The following is a 12360-nucleotide window of genomic DNA, read 5'->3' as shown; positions in this document are numbered from 1 at the left end:
AATTTAAAACCCTGTGGACTAATTACTGAAGTATAAAATGTCATTCATTTTGAAATTAAGAAACTAAGCCTACTAGAACTATAAAATATAATTTAGTTAAGAAGCTGAGGGAACTCTAGGCAACAGAGGAAAAGTGAAATGCATTCTATTGTATTTTTCACTTCAATTAAGTTATTTTCTGTTATATCATTGTGATTTAATTTAAATGGAGTTGTCCTTGATCCACACCAATACAACTGAGCAAAATATGGCTTGTGTTTAAAATACGAAAAAAATAAGATTTCTCCCACAAAAAATATAAAGTCATTCTGCAGGAGGTTTTGGTGCATTTCCATAAGCTACATTAGATATAGCTTCAGTTTTGTTCCTGCACGCAGATACACTTTATAATTAGAGTAATGTGCTGGTTGCCAGCTCTTGGATCAGTTGGAAAGCAAGGGGAGGAAACCCCAACAGGTTAATAGAGTAGCATGTGTTCATTATTAGCAGGCCTTTGCAAGCCCTGCACTATTGGAGAGTCTTCTAAGAACTGACACTTACTTTAGGGAATGCTGACTCAGACAACCCAGCAGACTGATTCACAGGCACAGGTGCATGTTTGGAATATGCGTGACATCCTTCCATTTTTGTAAATGCTCGTGAAAGGTGCCAGACCGATAGCCCTGGAGACTGAAGTTTCCCATTTATCCAGAGAACAGGGTCAACACAGGCAGCAGTAGTCTTGCCAAAATGCCACAACCCTGATCTGGAAGGCCACTTAGAAATGCGAGGATGGTATGGGTTCATTCACCTATAGATCTTTCTGCTGAGGCTGCTAACAAAAATTGCCAATTGTGGTGGTGTTTTTTTGTGATGTGCAGACCTGCCCAATGGAAGTTGGACAGATCAATAAGCTTACTTTGCACAACAGGTTATAGAGTTTTTAATTTGACATATTCAAAAAGAGTGGTTCAGTTACTAACCCATAATCTTAAGTCTTCATATTCTAACTAACCAAAATTCTTATGAAATAACAAAATCTCAAATGAAATCAGTTTTGGTGCTTGGCTAGAATGAGTATCAAAGAAAAAAACAGCACCACCACCCACAATTTGGCCTAATGTAACAAAAAAATACAACTCTCAGCTGACCCAAGGAGGGGGGGGGGGGGAGAAAGCTTGGAATTACAATAACCCCTCCCTCTCAAGTAAGACTACACTATATAATGTACAAACATCTTACAAAGTCCACCCATACTAGCCTATGTTTGACCCGCACGTACATAGGCGTTTTCTGCAATCGCACAAGTGGTAAATTACTGACAATAGCCAATCAGTAAGGTTCATACCCAGCCTACACCCATGAATAATACTATAATTACCAGGTTGGTTTGATCTTTTCAACAAAATTCAGGATACGCTTTGATCATGTCTTGCTTATGGCTACTCCAGAACTAGAAAAGAAACTGGGACCTTAATGCATAATCACTGTGATTTTCAACAGACTTTTCCAAGTCTCACGTTATTTCTCAACTCCCTCCCTCTTGTACTGCACCTAAAGGGGTAGTCTAGTTAGGTTAGTGAATAAAAGGAAATTCAGCAAGTCAAGCAAAAAATTATTTTTCCTTGTATCTCTGGAAGGTAATATTACCACAGAGGGATGTGCATTGGTTTCAAATATATTAAATAAAAAAATACATCCAGTGTTTGGTTTCACATTTAACTACACTGTCATTGCACATTTAATTATGCTATGTTATTTGTTCTAGGTAACACTGAAATACAGACCATCAGTATATTTACATATTCAAATAAATGGCAGCAGATACCAGAGGGAAGGGAAGTTTCCCTTTCTTCTTGCAAACAAATTAATGAAACACAGAAATTGCCCTGCTGACCGAGGTCCATCAAGTCTAGTATCCTGTCTCCAACAGTGGCCAACGCCTGATACTTCAGAGAAAGATATAAGAATACCACAGTAGGCAGATGTGGGATAGCCTGGCCCCCATATAGGTCTCATTCTAAACATTAATGGTTAGAAATTGGTTTACACCTTGAAATATGAGGTTTTTAGCAATTTCTGTGGCTTTCATTTTGTCTCCTCCTTCCCTCCCCGCCCCCAAATATTTTCCTGCAAGAACCTCATATTAGCTGTTCAGGAGAGAAGATCACAAGACTAAGATTACTAGCCCTTCCTCAACCAAACTGAGACTGGACCAACACTAACAGGAAAAGCCATTTTGATGGCACTATTATTGCATCTTATAATATCTGAATATTTGGGATGCAGCGGTAGGGTGGCTACTTTAAAAAAAAAAAAACTAGATATTCTGTAGTTTAATGCATTAACCATGTATCCTTAAAATGAGACTACCTCCTTTTTCCACAAAGGTGTTTCTAGAATGTTCAGCCAACCAGAGGATCTAAGGCAGTTAATTTATAGGTGCCATATAATAGATCTCTAAGAAATGTAAAAAGCAGCTCCAGGTTTGAGCCAAAGAGCATCCCTATTTCAAAACAGGGAGCCAAATCCTCATCAAATTGAATTCACCTGGAGTTCTGCCATTCAGTATGCCTATGGGAAATCCTATTCTAACTCAAGCTTTCTTCCTGCTCGGTTCAAATGAAATCTCCTCAGGGTCAGGTTGAATTTCCACAGATAATTAGTCTTGAAAAAAATAAATACGACAATGGTTAAATTGCTCCTAAGCAGCATTCTCCATAAGAATGGGGTAAAAAACTCTTTACATTCCAAATTAACTCTCTATTTGTAGGGGAGTTTTGTTATAAATTATTTAACACCTGAACTTTGCTCCTGGACCTTCAGGTTTCTCTTCTGTGAGCCCAGGAGGACTGTATGCTAGACTGTAGTCACAGCAGTCAGACTAGCATCTGTGGAAGCACTATAGTACCCGAATGTGGTTCAAAAACACCATTAGAATGAAGTTTTTGATCCAGAGGGGAAGCCCCTCCTCAATGAAGATTTCTGAACTGCACACTGCCCTCTGTTAAAACAGCGTTTATTACTAGGTGGCAGATATTTTATACAATCCTTCATTCTACAAGAAGCTACTGTCAGACCAATAAATCAGTCAGTCAGTCCATCATCCTTAGCCCACTGCTGATGCTGTCCTGAACAATGTTCACTTTGGTGGTTGGGGGTGGAGAACAGGTTTCCCTACGAATAAGCTGAATAAAGCTTCCTGTTCAGCTAAAGCAGGAAATGTGCTCCAGCACTGCCTTGTTCACAAAGAGTGGGAAATACTTACTAAACAAAATAGCAGGAGATGAAACCTAAACTCAATTGTGCTTACGAGTCTACAGTTCCCTTGTATCAGAAAAACAGAAAGCCAGACTTCTGCAAGGACTCTCTGTCTGCCTCAGTTTATCTCTCTCTGATATTAGCAAGCTTATGTTTGTTTTTAAGTGTGTGCGTATTATATATATACTTCTGTATGAACAATTTAGAAAGTATAAAATGATGCATTTCCTACATATTGTGCTATATCTTCAGGACTGATAGAGTTATGGATGCAGGCCATGTCTACACCACAGGCGCTGCAGCAAAATAGCTATGGTGCTATAGCTATGCCATTGTAGTGTCATAGCATAGACGCTGCCCAAGGTCAGAAGGGATTTCACCTCCCAAAGTGGTGGTAGCCAGGTTGATGGAAGCATTCTTCTATCCACCTAGAATCAGGGGTGGGAATTTTTCACGCTCCTGAGCACCATAACTATGTTGACCTAACTTAAGTGTAGACCAGGCCCTAGAAAACACCAGTAGTTAAGTCCCCACACACACCACACCAGTCAGTTTCTTCTGCAGCAGCACAATGTGTAAAAAACAAATCCCACCCTAGTATGGGAGACATCTGACCCAGAAAACTTCACAAGGTTCATTTCATAGTATTTCCTTCCTAATATCTCCTTGAAGAAGCAGAAAGGGCCAGGGAAGAGGCAAGAGGTGTGACCTCCCAGGCCTGTGAACAGTGTGATCCACAGAGAAGGAAAGCAGTGTTAATATTTGCATAGATATCGAAAGTCTCCTCCCAGCCCCTACAACAAATACATGACCTGTCAGATCTCCAGAACAGGCTGATCAATGCTATGTAGCCAGGCTTATGTTCTACTTTGTGTGCTCCTCAGCCAAAAGCCACCTGATCAGAGGAGTTTTCTGATCAAAGTGGAAGCAGGACGGCCCAATGTCGAGAACTTCCTCTCATTGTTCCATCAATTGGGTAAGGAGAATGAAAGATAGTAAAATGAACATGTAACTACCTTGTCTTCACTCCATTAAATCCTGGAGAGCATCTTTAGACTAATTTTCTAAATGCAAAAGCTTATAATGCAGATCGTATGTACAAAATAATTAGAAGATTTATTCTACAAACACTTGTAAGTCATACTTGTAACTAAATAGAATTGAAGCATCTAAACAGTCAAATTAGATTAAGCAATCTATCTGGTAAAATCCAGGAATTCACATTGGATGGATGCTTTAGGATTAAATTTTAAATGAGGGTTCATTGACTCTGTAAATTTGCAGGAAAAAGCATGCTTTTAATCTGCATAAACACTCTTCTGTTTACATCACCATATTTACATATAGGATGAGACCCGGAGTGCTTCCTGAAAGGTGCTGAGTGCTCTTGACTCCCCTAAAAAGCAATGACATTTGAGGATGTGTAGCACCTCACAGTATCCGGCCCCAAATGCGTAAAGAAAAGGATGCAATTCACTCAAGAGCCACTACTGTCATCTCATTAGTATTTGTCATTTTATGAGCAGCGGACAATCATTCCTAGTAGGCTCACACTTGCATTCACTCCCAGTCCCCATCTTAGCTGTGAAGTTTAAAATCTGAAATTTTCCCTTTTTTCACTGAAGTTTGCACAGTGCCTTGAAGATGACAAGCTATATATAAATGCTACTGTTGTTATTATAACTACTGTGTTTTACAAAGGCATACAACACTGAGGAAATTACATAAGCTTAATGAAAACCTGAGGAAGGATTGTCAAAATCTAATGGCTCTGTTCCAGGAATGAATTCTCTAGAACAGGAATCGGCAACCTTTGGCACGTGGTGTGCCAGGGAAAGCCCCTGGCGGGCCGGGCCGGTCTGTTTACCTGCAGCGTCCGCAGGTTCGGCCGATCACAGCTCCCAATGGCCGCGGTTCGCCGAATCTGCGGACGCGGCAGGTAAACAAACCCAGCCGGCCTGCCAGGAGGTTACCCTGATGGGCCGCATGCCAAAGGTTGCCGATCCCTGCTCTAGAAGTGCCAATACAGCCAAACTAAGGTCACAAAATTGCATGCAATGCTGAAGTTTTACAACCACCGTGAGCCATTAGTGCTTAGAACCACTATCACCTTGGGCCATTAACTCCAAGTCATCAAACCCAGGAAAGGCTTTGCATCTCCATAGCCATAGTTGCTGCACAACACACTGCTCATGATGCAAAATTTAAATAAAAGGAGCTTAATATGCACTGTACTAGCTTTTATATTAATAAACCTTAACAGACAAAAATACCTGCAACATGATCTCAAACTTCAGCTCCATTAGGCAGTCAAGAGGAACAAGTTCCAAAGATGGGGGTCTTCAACAGAGTACTCTACTGCTGAAGACAGAAGGCCGAGTTTCAGGCACAGACACCTCAGTGGACCTCACTTGTCACAGGGGGACACAGGAAAAGACATGATCTTCAAGATCAACACAGGGCTCTACAGATTGTCTCCAACATCTTCAATTGCATATAGACCAGAACAGAAAGCTAGTAAAGTTCATTTTAAGCATTCAGAAGGTGAACCTTCCACATGAAATGCATTACAGAAATCCAGACTGTCTTGTTTAGGTAGACAAGAACATTCCACTGTTATAAGAGTTACAAACGTGCGACACATGTAGGATTGCCAACTTTCTACTTGCACAAAACTGCCACCCCTCCTCAGAGACCCCGCCCATGCCCTGCCCCTTTCTCCAAGGCCCCCCGCCGCTCACTCCATCTCCCACTCCCTCTAACGTTGCTCTCCCCACCCTCACTCACTCGCTCATTTTCACTGGACTGGCTCAGAGGGTTGGGGTGCGAGAGGGGGTGAAGGCTCCGGGGTGGGGCCAGAATGAGGAGTTCAGGGTGCGGGAGGGGGCTTTGGGGTTGGTCTGGGGATGAGGGGCTTGGAATGCAGGAGGCTGCTCCGGGCTGGGATCGAGGGGTTCAGACGGTGGGGGGGAAATCAGGGCTGGGGTGCAGGGGGGTGAGGGCTCCATCTGGGAGTGCTGGCTCTGGGGTGTGCCCAGGGATTAGGGGCTTGGGGTGCAGGAGGGGGCTCCAGGTTTGGGGGGCCCTCAGGGCTGGGGCAGGGGATTGTGGCTCGGGGTTGGGGCGCGGGCTAACCACGGGCGGCGGTGCTGCGGGTCTAAGGCAGGCTACTCCCTACCTGTCCTGGTACCGCGCTGCACCCCGGAAGCAGCCAGCAGGTCCAGCTCCTAAGCGGGGGGAGTGGGGGGGGAGGAGAGAAGAGGCTCTGCATGCTGCTCTTGCCCACAGGCACCACCACCCCGGGCCAATGGGAGTGTGGAGTCGGTGCTCAGGGCAGGGACAGCACGTGAAGCCCCGTGGCCCCCACGCCTAGGAGCTGGACCTGCTGGCCGCTTCCGGGGCGCAGCGCGGTACCAGGACAGGTGGGGACTAGCCTGCCTTAGACCCGCAGCACCGCCGCCCGGACTTTTAATGGCCCAGTTATCAGTGCTGACCGGAGCTGCCAGGATCCCTTTTTGACCAGGCATTCCGGTTGAAAACCGGACACCTGGCCACCCTAGACACGTGTATTCTTTACTGATTTGAAAAGTCTAAACATCCTTCTGCATCCAGGGTACTCAGTGAATATATTTTAATTAACACATTCTTTAAGCAGAACAGATTTTCTCCAAAATGAGCATTAGGGAGACCAAAGGTAGATAACTAAAAAGAACTAGCTGACAGTTTAAAACAAATTTTAAATTACTAATGCTATTAACACATAAAAGTACAGGATGTCATAGCAGCATTGAGGAACATATGGGCCTTACACTCAGTTATGTAGTCAGACAAACAAGCATACTGAATGGCTGTTTAGAGAATGACTAACTACCAAGATTCGAAGACAAAAGGGTTTGTTGTGGTTATGTTGCCTCCACTCCTGCCCCACCCTTGTGTGCACATATTGTTCTAAGATAAACTATAACCCATATTTAAAAAAAAAAAAACACCTTAATATTCCTAAACAGAGTGAAAGCAGTTCCCTAAATTCTGGGACCAGGCAGGAATGAGTAGCTTAGAGCAACCACTACCTTCTGGCTGCTTGACGAATACTGGCAAACTTTAAGGGAGTCCCATCCCTCTCTCTAGGCTGAAGGAATGCAAGTCATGATGATGATGGGATCCTCAATCCAAGGAGGGATTCTCTGGGCTCTAACAGGTACAAAGAAACTTTTGAAAGCTCCATAACACAAAAGTTAAACCAAAATACTTAACCACCAACTGCAATATTATTAATGAAAAGTCTATGCTTTTCAGCAATCTGTGCACCAAAACAACTATTGTTATTCATAACATTACTTTCCTTCTGCAAGCAATAAGGATCTGACAACTGAAAACAATGTTAATTGATTTACTCTCCTCTGTTCCTTCCCTTCAGCTAATAGTTTCTTATGTGAAGCTTTTATTGTGTAGGTATGTTATTCTGAAAAGCAAATATTTGTGACACTGGAATACAAAACAAAACCAAACATAATTAAACTACTCTCTTTGTTTTGCAGATATTTCCTTCAATGCCAGCACCACGGGGTTAAACTTGCAGACAAGCCTTGACAGCTTCCATTATAGATGAGTTCATGATGTTAACTACTGTTGATCACCCCACTAAATCTCATTTTCAAGAATACAAGCAGAAGAAAGCATGTCACAAGAGAATTAACAGGTAACATTAAACTGCATATTAAAATGGTTAGTCTGAACAGCAGCTATAAAAAGTTGTTGGTTACCCAAAATAATCCACAGAAAAGTTGCTTCACAAAAGTCTTTTCTAAAATAAATTTTTAAATATAAACATAACTCACTATTAGTTAAATACAGCTCAATAAACTACATAACTTTATTAATTTAATGAGGCTTTGTAAATCATGGAGTCATAAAGAAAAAGCAATGCAATTTGTCTACACTGGAGAGGCATCTCTAAAAGCATGAGGAAGGCAGAATAGAAGAAATATGTATAGTTCTGGAAACCTAAATACACAAAGACATTAAAATTAAATTTAAATTTAATTGTCAAATTAAAAGGGAATTCAGAGAAAAGAAAGAAAAAATGAAAAATAATTCTTTTTTCTGTACTTTTCACGTGGTGTAAGAAGTGAGGTGGGTGGGGATACGCCATCTTTGGCCTACATTTTGGAGTGCCAGAACACGTGCCAATAGGGTGACTGACCAGATAGCAAGTGTCAAAAATCAGGACACTTTTTTTCAGGGGGTATAGTCGCTATACAACACAAAGCCCCTAATGTTGAGACACCTGGTCACCCTACAGGCCAAGAAACTACATCTATCAGGTGAGGCTTTGATGTACCCTTTTCTCTGTGCCAGTTGAAAAATGTAGTGATTATAGGAGTTTTCTGAGATATACAGAATCGTCTTCTTTCCACCAAATTGTGTGTGCATGCTTGGGAAAGCGAAGGTAATATCTGAAAGCAGATCTTCCACTCTTTTGTACTTAATGTAGTCTATACAAACTGAAATGTAATTCCCTTGGTACTTGTTTAGACAGCTTTTAGGTCCCTTCTCACAATGAATTGATTTGGTGACTAACAAAGATGGACCTAAACCAAAACCCAAATATGAAGGATTCAAAATCCAAGGCCAAATCTAAGTTTTGCAGCTTGAGCTCTGTATTGAGTTATAAATACAAATTTGTGATTAGTCTGCATATAAGAGAGTATCATATAAATGAAAGTCAAGTCAGAAGAACCATGGAACAGAGAAAAAGAATTAACAAAATGTTTGAAGAACTGAAGTATATACAAATTTTAAAACGTTAACTGAAGTATGCACAAGCAATCTGATGAATGGCTATGACTGAACTGGTTAAAAAAACAGCATAAACCAGACAAAAAAAAAAAGTCTCATAGTTACTGTGCCATATTATAGCTGAAAACTAGTAGCGTTTAAAGTGCTGACAAACAAACAAGTCCCTCCTACTGTATGGTCAGTTTACTGTCCTTTATCCTACAGCCTTGCTTTTCACTGAATCAGATCTGTGACAGGCAGAGAGACTGGAAAAAACCCTCCATGCTGAAAACTTCACTACCCTGAGCCAGCAGGAAATTCCAACTGCTCCATGCACAGGAGCCAAAAAGAGAACTACTGGAACGAAATGTGGAGCTTAGTGTGAAAACCGTGTCGTGATCCCTCTGAACTTCAGTTGAGAGACAGAGGGGAGACGATTATGTGAAGCAAGCTTGGCTAGAGTTTTGTATTTCAGTGAGAGTGGAGGGCCAGGTTGGGGAATGTTTATTGGGCTCCAAATTATTAGAAATACGAGCATTCAACCTGGGTTTTTTTTTTAAAAAAAAACATGAAGTAATAATCCCCTCAGGATGTTGAAGGGAGGCGGCAGGCAGGCACTGAGGACAGATCTACAAGGGAAAATGCAACACATGAATGTCACTTACCTAATATGTTTTCTAATGTGATGCATTTTCCAATGTGTATATAGGTTTGTCGAGTTTCATATCATGTTAATACCAGTTAGACAGGACAAGTTACCTTTTCAAATGTTTTCAGCTGGTCATAGCTAACAGCTAAACCACAACCATTTAACACGTTTTTAAACAACTGGCCTTGGCCACACCAAGTTAACATGTTAGTTAACATACTGTATTTTCTATTAGAATGGATCTTCCCAGCGCAAACAAGGCCTAAAACCCTAACCGTGCAAACTGCTCCATGCTAAATTTATGGGGCTCCCTGCGGCGCAGGGGGCCACCCGTTTCGAGTAGCTTTCATGCTGCGAGCCGGCCTGATTAACAGCCTCAAAACAAACCATCAGCTCAGCCCTACGGATTCCCCGTCCCCGCCTAAGAGTTTGGCCACGCTGGCATCAATCAGGCACGCAGATGTGGTACGCGGGCTGGTACATTTCCCTGGCAGTTTTGCAAGGGCGGGACAGATTCCCCAGCGGAGTGGCCAGGCTCGGGAGAGCCACCAGTTTCCATGTGTCCCTTTCCCCCAATTAACCCTGCAAAGCTGGGCAGGAGCCGAGCGTCTGCTCCCTTAAAGCCGGCCGGGTTCTTCCCTCACTCTGAGCTGGGCGGACTAACTACGGGGACGGGAAAGACCTTAACCCCCCTGTTCACAAGGCAGCTTCACGCACAGGTCTGCATCCCCCCGGTTCTTACTGCAAATAAAGCTCGCTGAGCTCGGGCCAGCCGGGGACGGGCCGGGTGGCGAGCCCGGCCCCCGCAGCGAGCCGTCCCAAAGCGGGCGCGAAGAAGTTGGCAGCAACTCACGGATTTTAACTCGGCGGTGGTCGAGGCGGGCGCTCAGAGCGCGCAGGGAGCCCAGGCGGCGCTGGAGCCGGGCGCTGCGTCGACACAGGGCGTCCGCTTGGCTCTGGATCTCGCCGAAGATGTCGCTGGCGCAGCGGGAGAGGTCGGAGAGCTGCCAGAGCAGGGAGACCAGCGAGTGCGAGCTGACCTGCTCCAGCGAGCCGAACAGCAGCAGCCCCGCGCCGCGCCGGCGCCCGCCGCTCCCAGCCCCGCCGGCCGCCTGCGCTCGCTCTTTGTCCCCCGCTTTGGCTGGTCCCAGCAGAGCATCTCCTCCGGCATCTTCCAACCTGCACAGCTTCAGGGGCTCCACCGTCCTCAGCGGGAAAGGCATCTCGGGGGGGTTACACTTCCCGGGAGCAAGAAATTCTCATTCAAAAACAAGAGCCACAAGAGTTCAGAGGGAAAACCGACAATCCACAAACTTTTCCCCACCCTCAACTCCGCAGAGAGATTACGGGGGGAAGAGACTTCACGCTGCACCCCGGGAGAAGCCCTGAAAGGAGCTCACGTGCGGGAGGTGCAGAGAGAAGTCCTGCTGGCCATGGGGCAGCAGGAGGCACATTGCACTCAGGGAGACAGAGGGGAAAGAAGCTGGCTCAGTGGGAGGGGGGAGGAGGAGAAGCGGTGAAGTTGTTTGCAGCGAGGAGACAGGAAAACAGCCGGAGTTTCTCCCCCCAAAGTGGAGATGGGGAGGAGGAAGCGGGGGGTGGGGGGTTAGAGTGCCCTGGCTACAGCCACAAAGAAGGGAAACCAGGAAAAGAAAAGCGGAGGAGAGAAAGGGAAATAAAAAGCCCAAAGCAGCCACCTGGAGCTCCCTGAGCTGCTGCACTCACTCCTCTGAACCTCCACCCAAACTCCAAACCAAACCCGGAAAGCGAAAGCAGGAGGGAGAGACGGAGAAGGGGGAAATAAACACGCACACCAACAAACCTGGGAAAAGAAAAAGAGGCCGCCGCCTACCTGTGGCTTCCCGAACTGGAGCCTCTGCCAGAGCCTCACCCCTGGCAGCCAGCAGCAAAGGTGAAAAGAAAGCCTGCCTCCACTCTGCCAGCCCCTCTGGGGACCAGCTGAAGTGGGATCATCTCTGCCTTGCCCACCCCGCATCAGTCAGAACTTCACTCTTCCCAGAGGGGAAAACTCCCCTCCTTTGTCTTCTCCTACCAACCAAAACTTGACTCTACCCACAGGGGTTTTCAACCTTTTTCCATTTGCAGACCACTAAAAAATTTTGAATGGAAATGCAGACCCCTTTGGAGATGTTAGGCATGCAGCCCACAGGTTGAAAACCACTATTCCATGGTAACAACAACCTTTCACGCAGGGCCGGCTTTAGGAAGTGCGGGGCCCGATTCGAATACCCGGCTGCGGTCCGGGTCTTCGGCGGCGGGTCCTTCACTCGCTCCGGGTCTTCCGCAGCACCAAAGGACCCGCCGCTGAAATGCCGCTGAAGACCCGAACCGCCACTGGGTGAGTAACAAAATTAAAAAGGCGCCTAAGTTAGGTGCTCTTCTTTAGGGCGTGGGGCCCTCATAGGCGCAGGGCCTGCTTTCATGGACCCCTTAGACATAGTCTGCAGACACCCCATACACACGCAAGGAATCCATGGACCACTAGTTGAAAACCACTGCCCTAGAGAAGAACAGGAGTACCTGTGGCACCTTAGAGACAAATTTATTTGAGCATAAGCTTTCGTGGGCTACAGCCCACTTCTTCAGATGCATAGAATGGAACATATATTGAGGAGATTATATATATACACATACAGAGAGCATGAAAAGGTGGGAGTTGTCTTACCAACTCT

The 12360-nt window shown here is 44.9% G+C and overlaps 1 protein-coding gene across 4 annotated transcripts in view; it reads right to left on the bottom strand.

The window, feature by feature from the left end:
- NHSL1 (NHS like 1) overlaps positions 1 to 11492 on the bottom strand; it is a 255714-nt gene extending 244222 nt beyond the window's left edge. For 2 of the 4 annotated variants that reach the window (XM_029911028.1, XM_029911030.1), the window contains exon 1: positions 10521 to 11492. In XM_029911028.1, the coding sequence (XP_029766888.1) occupies positions 10521 to 10890 (370 nt within the window). In that variant the 5' untranslated portion in view covers positions 10891 to 11492. The remainder of the gene's footprint in view (positions 1 to 10520) is intronic. The other 2 variants (XM_029911029.1, XM_026649789.2) reach the window with 2 other exon arrangements.
- Positions 11493 to 12360: the final 868 nt, after the last annotated feature.

The sequence above is a fragment of the Terrapene carolina genome, unplaced genomic scaffold (genome assembly GCF_002925995.2).
Source record: "Terrapene carolina triunguis isolate 2854851 unplaced genomic scaffold, T_m_triunguis-2.0 Scaffold85, whole genome shotgun sequence".
NCBI lineage: Eukaryota > Metazoa > Chordata > Testudines > Emydidae > Terrapene > Terrapene triunguis.
Note: the sequence above shows the minus strand (reverse complement) of the source record. Positions and strands in the feature narration are given on the sequence as shown.